Consider the following 22,395-nt stretch of genomic DNA (forward strand, 5'->3'; position numbering starts at 1 on the left):
TGTACTTTGTCAAAGAAAATTTCTAGAACTATTTTATTTTTCTCCACAGAAATGATCAATTGTTTGCATTATTTTTAAATATAAAAAAAAAAAAAAAAAGATTTAAAAATCCCCCCAAAAATTGTTGGGGAGAAAATATGGTTATTACTTACAGCTTGAAAAGACAAGTACTTTGCCCAATTAATTTTGAATCAGTGTGGTGTAATGATTATATTATAATGTGATATTTGCTCATGCTGTAGGTGGCAACAATTCGGGAGTAAAAAAAAAAAAAAAAAAGTTTATAACAAATAATAGAATAACTGAGTCATAATATTTACATACACAAACACTTTAGAACGTATGGAGTCAAAGCAATAAAGTATCTGTTTGTTCGATGAAGGCCAGACTTGTATTTTTTTTTTGTTTACGTATATGCATAGTTATCAAACACAAAATACAAATATACATGCACATGTGTGTGCTGTCACACACTGAATGTCTCTCTCTCTCTATGCGCTATCCACTGGCAAACAGGCTTTTATGTGGGAAAGCAGATGCCACAACACTCCATGCAGATTTCGAGGCAGTCAGAGGATTCGCAGCAGGCGTCCATAATGCCGCAGTCCATGTCGCAAGGGCAGTTGCAGTCGTCTCCCAGGTCGTCTGCGCAGCAGCAACAGCAGCAAACCTCTGATGTGCAAGCTCCGCATGATGCCTGAGCCACCACCATGTTGCAAAGGGTGAGGAACTCACAGAACAGGCAGGCTAGGATGCAGTGCACACAACAGTCTGCTCCCACTAACCGGTTAAGAAAAGACAGTTCAATTAACAGAGAAAAAAATATTAGTAAGACCAAATGTGCCCATATACATAATCAAAAACATATAATAAATTTACAGAACACAAACAGACTCCTACATCCTTAAAAAAAACATCCATATTGAAAATAATTATGCATTTTCAGTACATTTTGACCGACTTATGAATCACAAAATAACTGCGTGGGTGTGCGAGAGAGAGTAGGGTGGATACCAGCTAAGCAGGGAGGAAAGATGGGAAGAATCAGAGAAATTCAAAGGAATGAATTCCACTTTATGGCTGATTAGTAGCTTTGGGAATAATGGGGTTATCATCATGCAAGAGCACAGGCTTGATCACGTAAAGCTGATTAGCAGTGTCCGAGATTTTCCCTGGCAAATTGCATTAACGCTACCGTTTCTCTCATCCGTGATTAACATTTAACCTCTTTCCTGACCTCTTATAAGAAAGCAGCACATGATTTCAAATTATAGATGTTTAAGATGACAGATACACAGCTTTTCTGCGGTTACAATGGCATAGAAGATGCAGATGTTTTTCACTTAGTGAAATACATGTTCTACATTGAGTAGCATCTTGATTTCTGAACAAAACAATATTAGAGGCATATTAAACAGTTACATCTCACTAGGCATAGTTTTGCCAACTTTGAACCAGGTAATAGGACTTTATTTATTTTTTCGAGAAATTGGTTCGATTGTTATTCCAAACAGTACATGAGCATGGCTTTCATCAGTTCACGTGAGCTGTCAGGAAGACTATTCAGTCTGACTGGAGCTGCCATAAGAAGAATAAAGAGAGCAGCTCAGCCTCAAGACCCCTGAATGCTCATGTTTGTATAATCAGTATTTTATAAGAAAAGGAAATATCCCTGCTTACATGCAGATTCACTAAAAGTAAAATGCACCATTAAAAATCCTGAAAAGTTAGAGACATTATATTCAGAAACTTAGACACTGCCATATGTCAGACTTGCAAATTAAATTGATTGTTTACTTTTTTTTTTTTTTTTTTTAAACAAGGTTTGCAATTCAAAGTTTGCAAACCTTATGTCAGATTTCTACTGGTAGTTTCTAAAACGGTGCTTCATGCATTCCCTTGCATGCAAAATTAATCGGCAGTGATTATTATGAAACGTAAGGAATAAGAGGCTTGGTAATATACGCAGGAGACAAGCAGGCCTGCAAAACTGACATCACTTCTAGGAACATGTTATTCTTAATGTCAGCTGTAGCTGAAAAAGTCCAGAATTTAAGAAACCCAAACCAGCCTGAGCACCTCAGAGGAAACAGCATGAGACATCTGGAAAAACCCAGAGGCTAACATCAAAAAGAGGGGCAGCCTGACATAAAACAAGATGGATCTGGCACAGAACAGTGAATTGTGTAGGAACATTGAAATGAAGAAAGTCTTTTCTTTTTTTCTATTCTTCAGACCCCAAATGACAGGGGAGCCAAAGACAGGCAGAGACAGCAACTTATAATGCCCAGTCAAGTAGGTAAAATGTAAGGATATATATATATATATATATATATATATATATATATATATATATATATATATATATATATATATATAAAAAAAAAATTTTTTTATTTTTTTTTTTTTCCTCAGGACCTCACAAAACATTTCACACAGCAAACTTAACCAGCATACATGCAATTTGAAAAAATTATAAACATTCCGGGGGAAAATATTTGGCTGCACTGAGGAGTAGAGACAAGAGATAACTATAGTAATATAAAATATTGAATAGCAGCTATTCGGTGGACTCTGCTGCCCTAATTAAATTTGCCAGAGAACTGAAATGAGTGCATGCCTACAACACAAACTTACTAGAACTCAAGGTCCTAAACGATTCACGAAACAAAGCAGCTCTCAATTAAAGGTTGCAGTTATCACATTTTAATATAACTGGCAGACATGGAAGCCAAGAATGCAAAAAAGCAGAATCCCCTGAGCACCTCCTTGTAAGGCTTTATTCTTCTGCTTTCCCACCTGTTTAGTAGCTAATTTCCCATGCAAACGGATTATGTTAATCCATGTAAACATTAAAACACAACAGATTGCTGTTCTCCAGTGGGAAATAAATACTTGAGTGAGCATATTGATTTAGACCACAATTCTACAAATAACAGACACAAGCGCAGTAATGAGACTTATTGAAGTGGCTTTTTTCCCCCCTTTCTTACCAATTAACAAGTTGATGGCATGATGCTATTAAAACAGACAATTCGGTCGAATCAATAGGGACACAAAATCTATGCCACATTCTTTCTCTACCATAACTGAACTTAACATTGATAAGCATGTTGCAACTTTATTTTTTAAGAAAACAGAAATCTATGCATGTTTTGAAGTTACACAAAATTTCGGTTATTAAACCCCCCCAAACGAACATATCATGTAACTACACAATGGACATCTGCTTCATTCTAAATGTTAGTATAAAGGGCAGCATGGAAGAGCACTATGCCAAAGTGGGGGGTGTGAGACAGTACTGTCTCTGTGCATGTGTGCGACGAGCTGAAATGGGCAGAGGTGTGTGTTGGCGAGCCACAGAGCAGATCTTAATGAGAGGACACTGTGAGAGAGGAGAATGAGAGCCCATGCAGAGGTGGAGCTGACATATGGTAGACCCCCTACTCTCCATAGCCTTGTTAAAAGGTCGCACCTTGGTGACCATTACTAATGCACTGGTGAGCGCCTTCATTACAGCATTCAAATCATCATCAAACCTGACAAGGTGCAAGCTGCTTTTTGAATGATCAAAGACCTTGCACAATTTTAGCCTTGTGAGCAATGATACATATCCACCAAATAATAATAATAAAAACATCTACGGAGATAATTATAAAGAATTGAATTTTGACTAAATTCATCAAAAATAGTGATTATAGTTGTGGCTTTGTTTGCAAGACCAAAGAGAAGAAAGAGCTTAAAAGGTTTGAGCAATAATTATGCAAAATTACTGAGCTTATAAAAATATTTGTGTGTGTGTGTGTGTGTGTGTGTGTGTGTGTGTGTGTGTGTATGTGCGTGCGATATTGCTTACCCTCTGGAGATGAGCCCGGTTTGTGGGAGCCTGTGGAACTGCCTTTGCTCCTCCTGCTGCTGTCACTGTTGACGGACAGGCTGGAGCGGAGTTTTTTCTGCATGCACTGAGAGACAGGGGGTGGAGGTTTTCTCGTCTCAGAAAAGGAAGCAGAAGAGGCTGCAGGCTGTGTGGTTCCTGGTGAAGTTCTGTGGCCATTGCTCATGCCTGGGTGGAGGCCATTGTGCAGTCGTGTGGCCTCTCCATCACTGGGTTGAGGCTGGGCTGCACACACACGCACGCACACACACAGAGTTGAAGAAAGAGAGAGAGAGAGTGAGAAAGAAAAAGAGAGAGAGAGAAAGAGAGAGAGATTTAGTTTTAGTCACAATGCTAAAAATGTTATATGCTTTAGAATTACATGTAGATTAGTGTCAAATAACTTATCAATTATTCCCCAAAATATCAAATTATTACCCAAAATATATAATTGCACATCATTCGGATCTTATATTCGAATCATCTTTCAACACAACACAAACTGAAAAAGATAATACTTTAGAGGACACACACATGGGTGCAAAAGGGAGTGGTAATCAAAATAGGCATGTGTTTCTTAAAAAAAAAAAAAATAAATAAAAATAAAAACAGGGGGGTAAAATGCCAGCCTATAGCCACAGGCGAGTCTTATCTATCTAAAGTTAGTGTTTGGGTGATGTAGCCTGTTTGTAAATGCAGTTACTTCAACAGTGAACCAGTACATTAGGCTTGCATCAAGAAAAAATTAAAAGCCATGTAGGTTTTGGATTTGTAAGGATGAAAAAAAAAAAAAAACCTGCTGTGATCCATTATCAGAGGTCTGTCCATCCAGAACAGCAGCCTTCACTGACTAAGAATTTGACTTTCATGTCATCTTTGCTCATAATAAGGTCCACGCTGCCATGATGTACATTCACTCACATCCTCACATGTTACAGGCTTGAGAAGGTGCTGGGATGAACTGATCTACCTGAGAAAAAAGGAGCAATGGCATTCTCCTGTGTATTAACTCTACTGGGAGAGCAGCCTTCCTCACCATCTGTATCAGAGAAGGAGTCACACCTCAGACACTTATTGAGCTCTGAATTATTCATCTTTCTTTGCTCCTGTACATTCTTCAGTTTCACTTTGCATTTTCTTTATGCAAGTCTATACAACAGTAATCATAATCCAACTTTTTCAACAGCTTGCAAATAAGCATTGATTTGCAAAAAGACTGAACTTTTCAATGAAGTCAGCAAGAGAACAGCTTTTTTTTCTTGTCTTTTTTTTTTTTTTTTAATCATCAGAACACCAACAAGTGCAATTACAGTTAACAAGAGGCAGAAAAAATGCAGCCCACTGCTTTTTAACAACACATCACCGAGGGAGATCTCGGACAAGAATGCAAATGTAAAACAATGCAATTAAACACAGGCAGAGCCTGGATCTTCATCCTCTAGCCAATCTACAAGCATGTTCTCCTAAACAAGAGATATGTCCAACACCAAACATGCACAATAAGGTCATGGCTATTATTTCATGCAGCTGCTGGTCAAATTTGATGACTTTACAAGTGTTGATGAACACTTGTTCAGAACAGAATCAGACAAAAATTATGTCTGCATCTAAAAAAATGGAACGGATACAACACATTGTCAAACTAAAGACACAACAAGAAATTCTTCAGATTACACCAGCGGTCCCCAACCTTTTTTGAGCCATGGACCGGATTAATGCCAGACAATAGATTCACGCAATAGATTTCCCACTGGCCATTATGGAGTGGCGGATAAATACAACAAAATAAAATGATATGACCGGCATAAAAACTGTTATTTTCTATATATAATAATAAACGTGAATCCATTGTGATGGTTTTTTTTGGTCATTTTTGGCTGGCTTCGGGGTTTCAATTTAGCGGTAATGTATTGTGTGTTACACCACATGTGTTACGCCCGGTACCAATTGACCCGCCCGGGGGTTGGGGACCACTGTTATACAGGAATGACTGTTTTAGGGTACATTTCGAATTCTCAGCTGACAAACAGGTAAAGTTCAGTAATTCAGTAAAAAATTTGTGTATAATATCTATATATATAAAACATTCAAATTTAAGGTGGAAAGCCAAATTCATGGATAATCAATATGAACTATGAATAATGCTTTAAGCTCATCATAGTAGAGATCCAAACAGATGCAACTAACCAGAAAAAAAAAATTATTATCCCAAGGGCTGTTGTATACAAGTTGACAGGTTGCATTAAAACACCATGATCAGAAATGGGGGGTTAATTGGACTTCTAACTGCTCAGTTTTCAACACATCAACAACTGTTGAGAGTGTACATTTGTAGTTGAATAATACATGGTATTCCTTTACTCACTCTGTCAAACACATCACAGGCAAACTGGGGGTGAGTGCTTCTTGACTGTCTAAGCAGCATCCCAATTTGGTTCCCTGCATCTGACAGGCTGAAATATCTTGGGAGCATTTTTAAAAGGCCAATGTTTGATGGATTCATGAAGAACACACAAATATAATTGCCATTTGTCACCATGTGTTCGGCGAATACCCCACACAGGGACCATGCAGAAGGAACACGGAGTGAAGCGGCATCGCTGCTGCGGCGCTCTCTATGTAAAACTGTGGATAAACACTATCGTTTTTTTTTGTGTCACGGAAAATAGCTCCATTGGAAGAATTTCAAATTGTACCCCAAAGACCCAGAGCCAGAGCATCACAGACCTCCCAAGAACGAATATGTATGAATATCATAGGTGCAGCATAAACAAGACTGGGTTAAATATTTAAAGAAACCCCCCCACCCAAAAAAAAAAAAACACAGAAGTAAGGAAAGCCAGGTACACCCACTCATTTACACTACTATCAGTGGGAAGCTGAATCACAAATAGAAAAAAAAGGTTAGACTTCTGCATTTCACCGCTTATTTGGCAGTATATTGTATATTTGGTTTTGTTTAGTGAAATAAAGATTTGTTTATAGAAATGTGCACCAGCTGTAACATCCAATAATTCATTTCAGACCTCTGTTGAGTCATCCAGCTAAATAACAGAGCGACGCATTAATCATTTCTAAATAGCTAGAAATATTAAGCGATAATAACTTAACATGGGAAAAAAAATAAACAGTGCTGCAGTGATTTTACTGTAGTTTTTTAATTCAAATAATTTTACATGATGTATATAATTAGTGTACATATAGGTAATGTATATATGTATAGTCCCTTCAAAAAGGTTTGTCCTGTCTAAAGGGAGAGACGTATATTAGGATAAACTCATCCAAAATGATTTATTTATATTCTCCTGTCATCTCAGTTTCATAATATATCCAAATAAAAATATTTCATTTATCCTCCTGTGTCTGCCCCCAGACTGAATGTCTCCTTTAGAAAATATGCAGTAACTTACTAGCCAGGATTCTGTCTTCAATAAAAAATAAATAAAAATACACAGCCCGAGGTGGCATTTTTTCTTCCAAACAAACACACTTGCTCATGCAAGTCCTTTCTATTCAAAGGGATATTCTTCTCATTAGAAACTATATATTTCATACCCATACATATAACACAAAAACAATAAGATTATGTAAAAAAAAAATAATAATAATTATATATATATATATATATATATATATATATATATATATATATATATATATATATAATGTACATTATTACTAACAATTCAAACCCCACACATGAGCTGACCTTCCAACTCATAACAAGAACTTTCTTCACTAAGCAGTGTGGTTTAAAAATAGTGATCACACTGGAGGTGTGCATTGGGACTGGTGTAATACAGAAGTCCAGCAATTCATGACAGGGGCAGTTCTCCTGCAGGCTGAAGAGGGAGGTCAGATATGAAGCTCATGGGACAATGAAAACCTAAATGAAAGAATTGTGGACATTCAAGCACATGTACTGTGGCTGGTGTGTATAATCTGGGATATATATTTCATATATTTCACTTCTATATTTAGAACTCAAACAAGGGTTTGTTTTCATATAAATTACTTATATATTCTTTATTAACTCTTGGCCAAGCAGGTAACATTTCAGGAAATATAACTAAATATCTTTATTAGGGAATATGAAGGATGAACAAAAATAAATGCATGAATATTTTAGAAATCAAAATTCCTTTAGGAATGAATGGGATTGAAATAAAAAAGGAATGCATTCCCACATACAGACCTTTAGATCTCACTACCACACAAACACTATCTGCTTCTGCCTTGACCTACTCTGACTCAAAAATAATCCAAGTAAAGTATAGCATTTGCATAGCACCCCTGTAAAACAAAAAGATATACAATTTCTTATATTGTTTGACAATTTCATGCATCTATACACATTATCTTATTTCCCCCCCCACTTGAAGCTGAAAATGAAACACAGCCATAACAGGCCATATTACTTAATTGCTCAGTAATACTACATTTCTATTCTGTAAGTCATGCAAATTTATTCCCTTAAATAAACTGTAGAAATGACAATAATGTAAAGGTTCTACACACCCCTCCTGTATAAACTTGACACTTGACAACTGTCTGATATTCCAAATCACCCTCATTCACACTCACCCACTGTTTCTGCCCCTGCCTGCCTCCTCCTTTAATAACGATGAGGAAAGCCAGGCATCTGGGATTTACTAATTTCAAATTTGGTAATTTGGCTGCTGATTGAGTGGAAAAAAAAAATAGCCCCTTCGGACCTTGTTCTGCTTAATTACATTTTATAGTGGAGAAGGCAACTTGAAAGACAAGAGTGGGGATTCTTGTGGAAGAAATCTTTCGCAGCTCCAGGGAAAGCAGAGGCAATCATCAATCATTCTTTGATTTCAAAATTGTATTTACTGCGATTAACATGTCTGACTGCTATAGAAATCATTAACTCATTCAGTGAGTGACAATTTGTGTCAAATAACATGGACTGAGAAATTTTTTTTTTTCAGTTTTCAAGAGTCTGAATCCAGGCTCTGAAGTCTCTTTTTTATTGTGCCATCATCATCACAATGCAAAACGAAGAGACCCAAATAACACACTGGGATAATAAAATGTACTCAGGGTTTTCTCCTTTTTTTGTTTTTTTAGTTTTTCTGTTACCTATATAAACTCTAAGGCTTTTTCTTACAATCTGGGTGTATTCTGGGAAAATAGTGGAATGCAGTAATTGCAAAACTTTACCACAAGTGCAGCTGTAAAATGCACATCTTGTACAGATTTAGTCCTTTTACACAGCTACCACATTTTCTCGAAAGATCAGTTATGACGTGCCTCAGCCCAGGCTGCTGTGGCAGCTGCCAGCACCAATGCACTCCACCCAGCCTCCTGAACAACTCCAAACACATACCCAGCAACACAGTGGCGAAAGGGGCAAGATGGAAGGAGAGAGGTATTTTCAGTTTCAGTTACACAGATGACTCACAGATTCCAACAAGCTTCCAAAAAAAAAAAAGTTGTCCAGGGCTGTGGGCTCACCAAAAACAAACTAGCCAGAGTCCAACAGTGTTATACATCAGCTTTACAAACAGACACAAGAATGATGAGTTTTGTATCAGTAGCCAGGAAAAAAAGGAGCATGGGATCTGGGAAAGAAGCACTTTTCCCCAGTCCACTAGAGACTGGACAGTTCATAAAAAAAAACACCTATCGACATGGTTCCTTTATTTGCTCTGTATCAATCTCTAACATTAACAGGACTAATATGACAGCTGTGGGTCAGTGAGCTCTGGCTTTAGGGTGCCAATCAAGACCTTAAGCCTAAAAATCAGGTTAAAGGACAGAGAAGCTTGTGTGTCTGAGTGGCTTTTTAACAGGAGACGGCTGTATCGATTTTAGCGCTGTGTGCACTTCGGCTCCCTGGTCACTCCTGAGTGATCAGAGGCCTGACGGAATGACCTTCTACGGAGCCAGTGAACCTGCAAACATGCAGGGCCAGTGGGGGCCACATCACCAGAGATCTCTGTAATAGAAAAGGGGTTTAACCTTAATGTTGAAGCCAAAACCCTGTTAGAAGGCCAGTAATCCCCCTGCTCTACTATCATTTGAAGGCCCCCCTCTCACTGAAAGGCACCAATTCTTGCTTTGGTTGATTCTAAGGCAGGCCGTGTTCTGTGTGGCTGTAAAGTAACTCACAGTCCTCATACAAAATACTAGCTTTTTTATATAATGCAAAAACCACAGTGGACACACACACACACACACACACACACACACACACACACCTCATATTTTCATAAGTAAACTTCCCTTTCACAATGAGCTTACCTTGTTTAAGAAGGCTGAGGTTCCTTATTTTGTTTCTGCACAGAATATATTGACATAATGGCATTGTAAAGTTGAGAAAAGTCAAACACACTTTGATTACTTGGAAAGAAATGGATGCATGAATGAGATAATTGGACTAAATCCAACATGCTGAAATTCTTTGGAACGTTTAGGCATTGGCAGAATGCTAATTAAAATGCTTGAAATTTTCCATATGAATTGTATCTACACCCAAGACAATGAGAAAATAATTATCACAGAGGTAGAATCACAATGGCTATTTTAATCAACCTCTGTTCTAGCATTTCACCCTATTTATACCGCTTTGATTTCATGACCCACTGCGAAGTAATCACTTGAAAATTAGCCTTCTGTTCTAATGGGCCCTTACGTTGGAGGCATGTGATCAGACAAAATTAGCATTCTGTGTAGCGTGAACGATATTAAGCCATTCTTTAAAACTAAAGCGATTAGAATATGCAGGATCAAGGAAACATATGCTGCTATATTATTTGATGTTTTTTTTAATTAGGCCTAAAACTATTCCTCGAGTAATACGAATACAAAAATGCATCAAGGCAAATTATCTACCTCAATGCTTAGTCCATTTAACACTGAGCACTGCGTTTCCCCACGGACTATTATTACAGACACACCACCCGCTAAACTCTGGAGCGCTCTGTACAGGTAAACACTATGGAAGCCCGTTTCTGCCACATTTTCCTAATTCCAACTTTTCATTTTTCTTGCAATTCCGTTTTTTTCCAGTGTAATTCGAAGCTTATTCGAAAGTCTAAATGTGAAGTGAAATAAAAATTTTATAATAAAATTAAAAAAAAAAACATTACACAAGGGGAAAAAACCCAACACATCAAAACAAATCAATACATCAACAAAATGATAAATTTAACAATTAATTGTTAAAAATTGTATTTAATTGTATTTGTCAATTCTGTGTAGTTTTGGGAATTGAAATAGATTTACACCATGATTTAAAACTAACGATTAAATTAACGACTCGACAATGACATAATTAATAATACAAATTCAATAATCAAAACTAAAACTTTTAAAAATTTTCCCTGTTTAATTGCATTTCAACCCTTTCAGGAATGCTGTAAACTGAAATCAGTCATTTACATATTCATAAATTATTAGCTGTAACTAATCTCATTATAAATGATATACAATATTAACATGTTAATATTCTGAACACCTGGAAAAACACAAATCCTACACACAATCTGCATGAAGTAGATTATATTAGGACACAAGAACACTTGTCTGTCACATGTTTCATAATAAAGCCAATTTCCCAGAAAGAAGTGAGCTTTACTACATCTTCACAATGTACAATGTACATGTACATAACCTGCATGGTTAATAGCAATCAGAAAGCTTTATTAATAAACATGTTTTAGGAAGATGTGCAGTTGCAGTTGAGCAGATACAAAGTTAGAATTGAAGAATTTTATCACAATTCTTGAGGAGAGATATTTATATTTATATTATGGGTGTAACGGTAGTCATACCTAACATTTGCAGTACAGGGCTTGGTGCAATCCTTTTGCAAGTTTGCAAAATTTTGTTTGTTTATTTATTATCCGGCTTGCACTTTGAGCCAATTTTTATTTATTTTTATAATTATACTTAAAAACATACACAGCAATGCCAGGGGTATTAAAAAAAAAAAAAGACACTAATGAAATATTTTTTAGCGCAGTGTCACTGTGGCTACTCACGTAACAGAAATAAGATTTGTTTTGTGCATGCATGAAAACGTTAAAGAATCCATAGCGCTAGCCGCTAACCAGGAAGAATTTCTCATAAAAGGAGAAATTCCTAACGATTCCACATATCATGGGAGTAAATGAATGAAGGCTGGAAGGAGTGAAAACATGTGAAAAAGTATGCTGAAATAAAAACAGGTAAAATTTTAATGTAAAATATTTACTCAATTTTATTTAATCAAAATAATTTGTTCAAATTTAATTGGTTGCTCAATTTAATCTATATAATAAAGTGTATTGGATTAATTAGATTTATTCTATTTAATTTTTATAAATATATATTTTATATAATATTTAACCAAGCAGGCATTTGCAACTGTTGAACTGTTGATGGTCACAAGTATTAATAATAACAAATTTATTAATAAAAACAAGAAATTGTGTGTTGCAATTCTTCCCCAAACCGTACTGAACTGTGAATTTTGTGTACCGTTTTACACACACTCACACACACACAAACAAAAGTATATGTTTGTGTGTGTGTGTGTGTGTGTGTATTATATATATATACACATACACAGTGGAACCCGGTTATGTCGATGTCCTAGTGGGTTGCCAAAAAGCATCGAGTTAACCGATGATCGAGATAAAGGAAAATCAAAATGGCGGCAATATATTAATGTGCTTGAAATTTCTTTATGTACATGATGTGCGTTAATAAATGAGAATGTGCATGCACGTGTTTTTGAAGTTTTTTTTTACACAACAGCGTTGCCGTGATTTGTTTGATGAAGGCATGCTATAAAAATACAGTACATGTTTATCTGTCAGGAATCCACCTGCCACGCCCCCTTCGGCCCCCTTTAGCGTGACAGGTGCTTTCTCGGCCGCTTTCTCTGAAGCTCCCGGCTTCAATCGCGCACATATGGTGCTCGTTTATCATCATCACCAGCTCCTATTTAAACTTCCACACTCTCACCATCCGTTATTGTTGGTATATGTTGGTTCACGGCGGTCGTTATCGCTCATGTGTATCCCGGTACGTGTCTTCCCACCGGCACTCTCTCAACGGCTGCTCTTTTCTTCCCAAAACGCACCGCGGATTCCCCCCCGATCCTGCCGGTGTTCATTCTATGCTTTTGCTGCTCATCCCACGTTCCGCGCCGCCAAGCGCGGCTTTCGCCTCCCGTTCATCGCATAACATTTAACAACAAAAGGCATATGTGCACTAACTAACAGCAGAGATTCACCAGTATACAATACAACACCTGTAAGCCTTGATTTTTCCGCCACTTTCGCGAGTTCTTCTGCGGCTGCACCAAGATAACCGACGTTAAATGGCAAATTTTTCCCCCCTTGTGCTCGAGATATTAGGGTTCGACATAACCGATAAAAAATGCTAAGACAAAGCGAGAATTTGGCGGTTCCACTTCAAAAACGTCGACTTAATAGGGTTGTCGAGTTAACCGAGGTCGAGATAAGCGGGTTCCACTGTATATATAAAAAAGTTCTCAAGGGACAATACTGTAGAAATTAAATTTTATATATTTTAGAGTAGTATGTGCAGCTTGTATAGCAGTACAGATTTACTGTCATCTAAAAATAAATATTAACCAAAATAACCACTATTATTTCTGTGTTGATATTTTGTAGGGCTACAACTAACGATTATTTTGATAATGTATCAATCGGACAATTATTTTCCGTTTAATCGGATAAAAAAAAAACCCTACTTTATTTAGTTGAGTATATATATATATATATATATATATTATATATATATATATATAAACCCTATTTCAGGGTATTTATGTATAAAAGTATAGCTAAAAAAATGCAAAAGCCACATATTGAGGTTAACTATCTTTAATTTTGACACTTTATAATGATTATAGTAGCTGCTTGTTGAGGAGTGCATGGGGGATTAATCCTTTAAACAAATTTACTCATGCTGGGTTGTTTCTCTCTGTAAAAAAAAAAAATACAGCATTTGAGTATGCAAGGTGAAGCAATCTGTGTTAATCAACATTTGTATTGTTTTTAATGATAATTGCAGATGGCAAATTGGTAAAAAAAAAAAAAAAAAAATCAAATAAATATATTACATTGTTTTGACAATTGGTTAAAAATATAGACAGACATTTTGTTAATTTGTGACGATATAAGCACCTGGAATATATAATTTAATTCTGTATAATAATTAAATGATATGGATAAATTATGCAATCATTGAAAACAAGCATTTAAACGTGGTAAAGCTGCACTATATCACATTTGAAAACAGACAAGTTAACTGTTGTAATAGACAGATGCTATAAAAAGAGATTGGAACAGAAAAACTGCAGCAAGTAAAAAGGCTTGATAAAAAATTTAAATAAAAGGAAATAATATGCATTGGTAAACAAATGCCAGTTTACACAATAGCACTCAATGAAACTATACCATTTCACACAATGTGCCACCTTCATCCGTGACACCAGTGTGTTTTCTTTTCACGTGCTCGTGCATTACTGTGGTACTTTCATGCTACACAAGCTCCGCTTTGCATAACTTGCAGGTTAGAGTGTTCTTTGTTGCGTTTAATATAAAATGCTCCCATGTCTTGGATGACTTGGGACATACTTTTTCCTGCTGCCGTTTGACCTGTACTCTCCGCCATTTCGCAAGCGGCTGTTATCTTGCCGTCATGCTAACCCGTAACCTGAGCAGCCCAGCTGATCAATAACGGCATCGTTGACATTTTCATTATCTATTATTATCGATTAGTTGCTGCAGCCCTAATATTTTGTGTGAGCACCATTGTTATCTGGCACTGCCTTAATCCTCGGCATGGAATTCACAAGAGCTGAACAGGTTTTTGCTAGGATCCTATTCTACTCTTCCATAATTACATTACAAAGCTGCTGAATGTTAGACACATGGCGCTTCTACATCTACCACTTAAGGATGCCCCACAAGTGCTCAATAGGCATCAGGTCTGGAGACATTCTTCGCCACTCCATCACCTTCTTCAGCAAGGCAGTTATCTTGGCGGAGTGTTTTTGATATTGTTATTATGTTGGAAAACTGCCGTTCAGCCCAGTTTCTGATGGGAGGGCATCATGTTCTGCATCTGAATGTCACAGTACATGTTGAAATCCATGTTTCCCTTAATGAACTGCAGCTTCTCAATCCCAGAAGCACTCATGCAGCCCCAGACCATGATGCTACCACCACCATGCACAATTTTCTTGTTACTCCTCACCAGGACATCGCCACACATGCTGGATACCATCTGAGCCAAACAATCTTTTATATTGGTCTAATCAGACCACAGTACATTGTTCCAGTAATTCATGCTCTTGGACAAGTTGTCTTCAGCAAGCTGTTAGTGGGCTTTCTTGTGAGCCAGCTTCAGAAGTGGATTCCTTCTTGGACGTCGGCCATGCAAACCGACCTGCTGCAGTGTGTGGTGTATGGTCTGAGCACAGACAAGCGGACTTGACGCTTCTACAATCTCTAAAGCAATGCTGCAGCACTCATGCGTCTGTTTTTTGAAGCAGCTTCTGCACCTGACGCACAGCACGAGGACTCAACTTCTTTGATCGACACTTGTGAGGCCTTTTCCAAGTAGAACCTGTTTTGGAAAACCTCTGTATGACCCTGGCCACTGTACTGTAACTCAATTTCAGGGTGTTACTAATCTTCCTTCGGCCTCAGAATCTTTGTGGAGAGCAACAATTTTAATTCTCAAATCCTCAGAGAGTCTTTGCCATAAGGTGCCATGTTGAACAGTGGTCAGTATGAGAGAATTGTACTCAAAGCACCAAATTTTAACTGCTCTAATACAAGATACACAAGTTTCTATGGTCCTGAAAGGCAGACAAAAGCATGAACATGATAAATTGGACATGTGGCTTTGCGTGGTTACACGACATACAGCCGTTATCACTTAGGGTGTACCCACTTTTGTTGCCAGCTATTTGGACAATAATGGACAATAATAAAGGACAGTAAATATGTACTGCAATACAAGCTGCACAATGACTATCTAAAATATATCCAAGTTTCATTTCTATAGTATTGTCCCTTGAGAAGATATACTAAAATTATTGCTGAAATGTGAGGGGTGTGAGATACATGTCTGCATACACACCAACAAATTTCAGTTTACCTTTAGCATGATGTACCACAAATAAAAACATGGCCTTAGCCATGTCCGGTGAATAAGTGAGTTTTATATATGAAAACTATAACTGCAAAAATTGATAAACTGTCACGTTTCTGATGTGTTATGTCTATTATGATTTTGTGTGTGGGAAGGTGTGCTTGCATATGTTTATGACGATTAGAGAGAGAGAGAGAGAGAGAGAGAGAGAGAGAGAGAGAGAGAGAGAGAGAGGACACTCTCTGACAAAGCATACAGCATGAAACTTGGGTTTTTGCACTCCACACAATGGAACTGTAGGAAGAGGGTGTGTTTGTAATTTTCCTCTTCAAAACAAGTGTTGAGAAATTTCCAATCACAACCTCTGTTTCAAATCTGGTTCCATAATTATTTCCTACCAGTGCAGGGGGAATTCAGAAATTAAACATCTTTTCCATTCATACCTATTGATGCGAGTCTATTTGTATAAAACTTACATACAACTTTGTAAATCCTTCAGGCTCAATGAATGAAACTCTCAGACCCTGGTCAAACATTTTACTAACCTTTTTTTTTTTGAAAACATAGGATTGTTTATACTGAAGTGCAGTTAAAATATGTGCAAAACTTTAACATGTAAAAGGCTTTCCAAGTCATCAAGCTCAAGTTCTTAGCTGCGATTCCCAGATCCAGGCCAGCCAATGCCCATGCCAAACCACAATGGGATTTCCTTACTCAAACAGCTCTCAAAGAGAAGGCTTTGGCCAGGAAACCACATGTAGAATTATCAACCATTATCCAACTTAACTGTTGCATGTAGTAGGATCGTGGGTTTAAACAAAAACAGGCCATTCTCTTTGTAAACATCTTACTAATAAAGCATACAGCACTACATTCACAACAACAATTTGCATAATCAAACTCAAGCACTGTAGATAACAGGCAAGGATATTAGAACTAAAGCAAATATACAAGGAAAATTTTTAAATCAACAAAGTGTCAGCAAACAGTGTTTACAAGATTAAAACTACTTTAATGAGTTGTTGTGATATGATTGAGTATAGTATGTATTGATGCTATGAAACATTGATATCCATGCTGATCATTCTTCACAAGATCCAAACTTGCATGCTTTGTAGTTTATGGCACAATAATTCTTTATCAAAGTTGGTCTCATTGTGTATGTAAATGATTAAAAAATATTTCTCTGTCCATGCATCTTAATAACAGAGCTCATCAAACACCACCATAGCTATTAGTTTAATAACTAGTCCATTAAATTAATTACAATTTTAATGAGTTAATTTAAAAAAAGACACTATTTTGTTTGCTTCAGAGACTGTTTGATGAAAAAGTGCAATATAATAATAGGAAAGTTAAGTCGCTTGAGTAGTGATGTTCGCATCCTATAAATATAGCACTCTTTCATATGAGGCAAGTAAATGAGGCAAACCATCAATTTATCTTTGATATTTAAAAATAAATACATCAAACAGGCTATAATTCTAATAGTTATTAAATTAAACAGGCTTTATAATTAAATCTTCTCACCTCTGAGTCTTTTTAGGGTATAGCCCAATGCAAAATAAAGACATTTATCACCTAATAAGCAAGATTTTTAAAGAATGCCTCTATATTCATACAGTATATAAAAATACAATATTATATTTGATTTAGATTTTTGTCAGCCAAATTATACTCTGCCTTGTCTTGTCTGTGTCTGCCCCTTTCTCCTGTCTTCTCAGTGCCTTATATTTAAATCCCAGTCTTGTATTTTTCTCCACAGGGTAGAACAATTTAAATGTACTTCCTGAACTGCACTTCTGCAGCCAGCTATTAGAGGACAGTAAAGCAGCAATGCTATTTACATGTTGGATCTTAAAACTCTTAAAGCTTGGCAATATATAAAATGTGTTTGCTTCTCTGGGGTGAACCTTTCTTTAAACCCACATTGTGGTACATTAATACTGTCAGACACCAGGTGACCAAAACCCTTGACAGATGAATCTGAAGGGTCATCAAGGAGCTGAAACGTGATTGATTCAAAAAGTGCAGAAAAGAGCTAGAGCATATTCAGGTTAATGTTCATGTCTTTGTTGCTCTTATTATTTAGTATACAGCTGAATAGCAGTCTTGTGCTGTTTTAAAAGCAAATCATTTTAACCTACATGATCAATTTAAAAATGGGTAAGGCAAAAACACAAAAGTTTTATAAAAGTGATACATTTTTGTTGGACAAAGGGTTTGTACAGTACTTAATACATGGCATGACTTGGAATCTTTGCTAATTATTTAAAAATAAAGTTGTAACCACCTGGCAGAGACAACAACATTTCAGACTAAACTGTTTTAGCAATTAGCATAATATGTAATGGCATCAACCTTCACATTTACCACCAGCCAGAAAACATCCACAAGTTGCTTCAGTTTGCTTTTTATTTTTTCCCATATATTTACTTACTTACGACCAAATCTGTGGGAAATACTGTGCTTTAACCACCCCTTCACCTTTCTTTCAAGTGTGAAACAGTTTCTCTACCATTAAACTGTACATAAGAGCTCAAATACAACACTTCCCACCATCATATTGGCTACAGTTTCTAGCTTCAAATAAATAAATAATTAATTTGCTATGTCAGTGTTTAATCTACAAATTAACACTTACTCCGTATAGGTTCAGCATGGGTGGGGTTATCCGTATTCGTGCCCACTTGCCCATCAGCACAATGGTCTCTGGAAGACAGAGTTGTGTTCGTCTCTGTGGTTTCCGGTAATCCTTTATCATCAGTGTGGCATGTGTCTATGAAAAAATTACAAAAAATATATTAGACATAATCCAATTGAGAACACATTAAGTATACAATATATCCACCCTTTACAAGGTCGTCAATATAAGGGAAAAAAATGAATGGTTTGGTTCTGTATCAGAAATAACAGAATATCTTTAATTTGCCAGATAAAACGGATTTATTTAGTGAGTTGTTGCAGAACAGTGTGGGTGATGAGGTACAAGCCAGAACTCTGGATCTAATTTTCTCAACTTTCCTCCAAGGTATGCAATACCTGCCAAGGTTTTTACAGGCATGAAAACAGCATTTATCTGAACTGAAAAAAATACAAGTATAAAGTCAGCAAAATGCATAACTGCCTGTAATCTAAAAGAAACAGGTTACTTTTACATTTTATATACTGGTGTAAAGAGCAGGCCATTGACAGAAAACTTTATAAAAAATTTAAATTATAAACTGCCTTTTTCTTTCTTTTTTTTGCTGCGTCTTCCTTCTAGTTATTAGTGCTTCATTACTTTGTACAACTGCATATCTGATTCATTACAAAAATATATAATTACTTTAATACTAAAACTATAAAAGAGAAAGGGCTGATTATCATGAATAAATGTTCACTGAAATAAAAGTAAGATCACAATAAATTAAAATGTCAGTCTTCTGAAGAAAAGACATTATTTGTTTAACTTTGTTTCTCTTGAACTTGAGAAATGGAACTGTGTAAGCTTTCAGTGAGAAAAATGCAATATGAGTCAGCAGAACTACTTTCCTGGACCATCAACACCAAATGGCTGACATGCTGAAGTAGCTTCATATTCAGAGATGAATACAGTGTTACCAGAGCCCAGGGCTGATTTATGGAAAGCCTTTATACAGACAATGACTTCATGAATCGATGCACACTTGCAGTATGCCCAACGTGTAATGCATCACGGTATTTAGTGATTACAGTTTAAAATGAATTGTTCTACTCTCTGCACCTAAAAGGGAAATCCAGTGTTAACTGTGAGGCTTTCAAGGTCTCCTGATTATCCATTTGCAGGCAAAGCTGGTGATTGCTTACTTTGTCCTACTTTGCTATTTTTGACAGTACTGTAATGATGCTTTGTATAAATAGTCTGGTTAACGCTTCAGTGCCCAAAAAAAATGAGACAAGGCTTATTTTTTTTTTGTGAACATCTCACCAGCAACTAAAAAGTTAATTAAAAACTATAATTGCTGGTGGTCCTGTTAAAAAAAACACTCTCTCAAGCTCAAGTTCATAAAACAATAAAAAATATTACCATTCTTATTGGAACCACCCATTAAGGAAGGTATGGTGGCTAAACAGACTCAAACTTTGAAAGCATTTTAAGAGCACTTCCTTGTGTGTAAAGAATCACAGAGTGTTTCATCTGGAGTGGAAAACATCTGTCATTAAACAGGAGGGTAAATCAATATTAGCCGACTAACCAACTTTTGCTAACCTGGCATAACCCTAGCACAGCTACAAGGCAGCACAAGAGGGAGGATCTGCCCATTTCTGAAGTTATATTATAAGCAGTGAACTGTTTTAAGGAATTTGATTATCAGTGTAAAGATATTATATTATATCACACAGTTGTGCCCATATTCAACATTCAAAAAGACTATGTACAGTATAACCTCACTTTAAAAAGTCACTACATATGCGGACCTGAGCATCACATCCATATGTGCTGGGTGAAAATCTCACTCCAGATTTAGTCCGCTTTGCAGTTTTACTAATGTTCACTCATCTTTTTCTCATTTTGGAGTGTGGTAAAAGGATTTCTGATCATTTATCCACCAGAGCAGTGAGGTCAATCACTGATGTAGGGTTAGGAGGTCTGCGGTGTAGCCCGTGCTCCAATTCATCCCATGGGTGTTCAGTTGGGTAGAGGTTAAGGTTTAGTGGTAATTTACATCAATCTTGCCTTAATGGATCTTTTATGCACGAGCTGTCTGCATCCTGGAACATGTTGGAGCTCGTTAGTTTGTGTAAAGGAAATCTTAATTCTGGAAGTAATTCGTTTTTACAGAGAAATCAGTCTGAGGAATAGCCAGATATGGCTGTGATGGTCAGGTGTAGCCTGGGGTCCACATACTATTGGCATGACATATTTATATACACATTTTTTTAAACGGAAGTTCTGAAACATGTTGTACAGGAAGAAGTGACTTTAGTATAACTGCTTACACCTCCAACAGATTTGGAAGCATTTCACTTGCATGTTTTTTTTCACAACTAAGCTTAACAAAACTGCTTAATCAGTATATTTATAAACACAGACCTGCCACACTGTGCATGTAAACAGTACAGCCAACACGTTAAGGCCCATTGCTGCTTTCTCAGTGCATACTGCAGAAAGGCAGAATGAATGTGAAAAGTGCAGTGATGAGTTTTGAACTCGGTTACACAGTGTGTAAGCAAAAGCTGATGGAATAGCTGTCAGGAACATTAACTCAGCCCTCTCTCACCTTGGGAGGTAGCCAGCAGCAGACTCGTCTCATGCTCTCGCTTGTCCGGACCTACAGGCCCCTCCGGAGGTAACACTGTCTCCGCGGACATGAGCCAGACCTCTTGTGGAGATACGGTACACACCCGAAACAAACACACTGCCAACCGTTCTGTGTCAGCCGTCGACCCTGTCAAAGAAAAACGCAAAAACCCGAAGATAAAACCCGAGCTACGAATCCTCTGCTTTCTGAGGAGAAAAGTGACGTCAGCCGGCAAGATGTCGTTAAACTCAAGTGGAAAGTTTTTAGCCCTTTCCTTCTTCTGTTTGAGCATGTAAACAGTTCACTCACTCAAATTTCACTTTGCGACATGTTAACCACTAAAGTTTAAAGTCAGATTTGACCAAGGAGAGCGCTTTTAAATAATAAAACAACAAGGGTTTGGGTAATGTTACCTTTCACACATGTCAACTGCACTGCTTCAGTTCAAGGAGCCTCCTGATTAATCATCCTCCGGCAAATCTCGCCGTGTTTAAACTGTGACTGATTTCAGAGGGGAAAAAAAAGAGAGAAAGAAAATAAGAAATCACCTGCTTTTCGGGGTAAAATAAACTTCTGTTGAAAAGAGCATTTCCGGCTAGCAGCGAAGTTTTGAAGCGACTCGGAGTCGTGAGTGAATCTGAAGAAAACTCGAACTGAAACGTTTTCATCATATCCGGATTCCGCGCGCTCGGCCAGCTGCACACAGCTAGAGCCCGCGCGCGCGCGCCCGCCTGCCCCACTCACGCACACGCGCGCACAGAGAACATGGCGGATTTTCCCCCACTTTTTTCTTATTGAGTTTCCACATAAAACTATACAACCGTTTAGGCTTCTTTTTGACAAGCATTTACACACCAAGAGACTGTTGTTTATACATTTAATTATCATTAATAAACGAATACTTTTCTTTCCTCACTGTTAAACAGTTCCCAGGTGGCTTGTGCCCAGCTGTGGCACATCCAGTGCCAGCTCATCTCAGGGCAAAGTAGTTACTGCCTACTACAACATAATTAAACGTAATATTGTCCTTTCCCTATAGAGTTTTATCAGAATAGAAATTAATAGTATTATTGATTTTTTTATAAAATGATATGGTCACTGTAGCACAAC

The 22,395-nt window shown here is 37.1% G+C and overlaps 1 protein-coding gene across 1 annotated transcript; it reads right to left on the reverse strand.

Moving 5' to 3' along the window:
- Window positions 1-273: 273 nt before the first annotated feature.
- Window positions 274-22,019, reverse strand: mdfic (MyoD family inhibitor domain containing). Its single transcript, XM_046874208.1, has 5 exons — window positions 21,834-22,019; window positions 21,265-21,432; window positions 18,666-18,800; window positions 3,857-4,120; window positions 274-780 (listed from the first exon to the last, which is right to left on the reverse strand). Exons 2-5 carry the CDS (start codon window positions 21,353-21,355, stop codon window positions 521-523), a joined length of 750 nt encoding a protein of 249 aa, XP_046730164.1. The 5' UTR covers window positions 21,356-21,432; window positions 21,834-22,019; the 3' UTR covers window positions 274-520.
- Between the last annotated feature and the right edge of the window lie 376 nt (window positions 22,020-22,395).

This window comes from Silurus meridionalis, chromosome 18, assembly GCF_014805685.1.
Source record: "Silurus meridionalis isolate SWU-2019-XX chromosome 18, ASM1480568v1, whole genome shotgun sequence".
Classification (NCBI taxonomy): Eukaryota; Metazoa; Chordata; class Actinopteri; order Siluriformes; family Siluridae; genus Silurus; species Silurus meridionalis.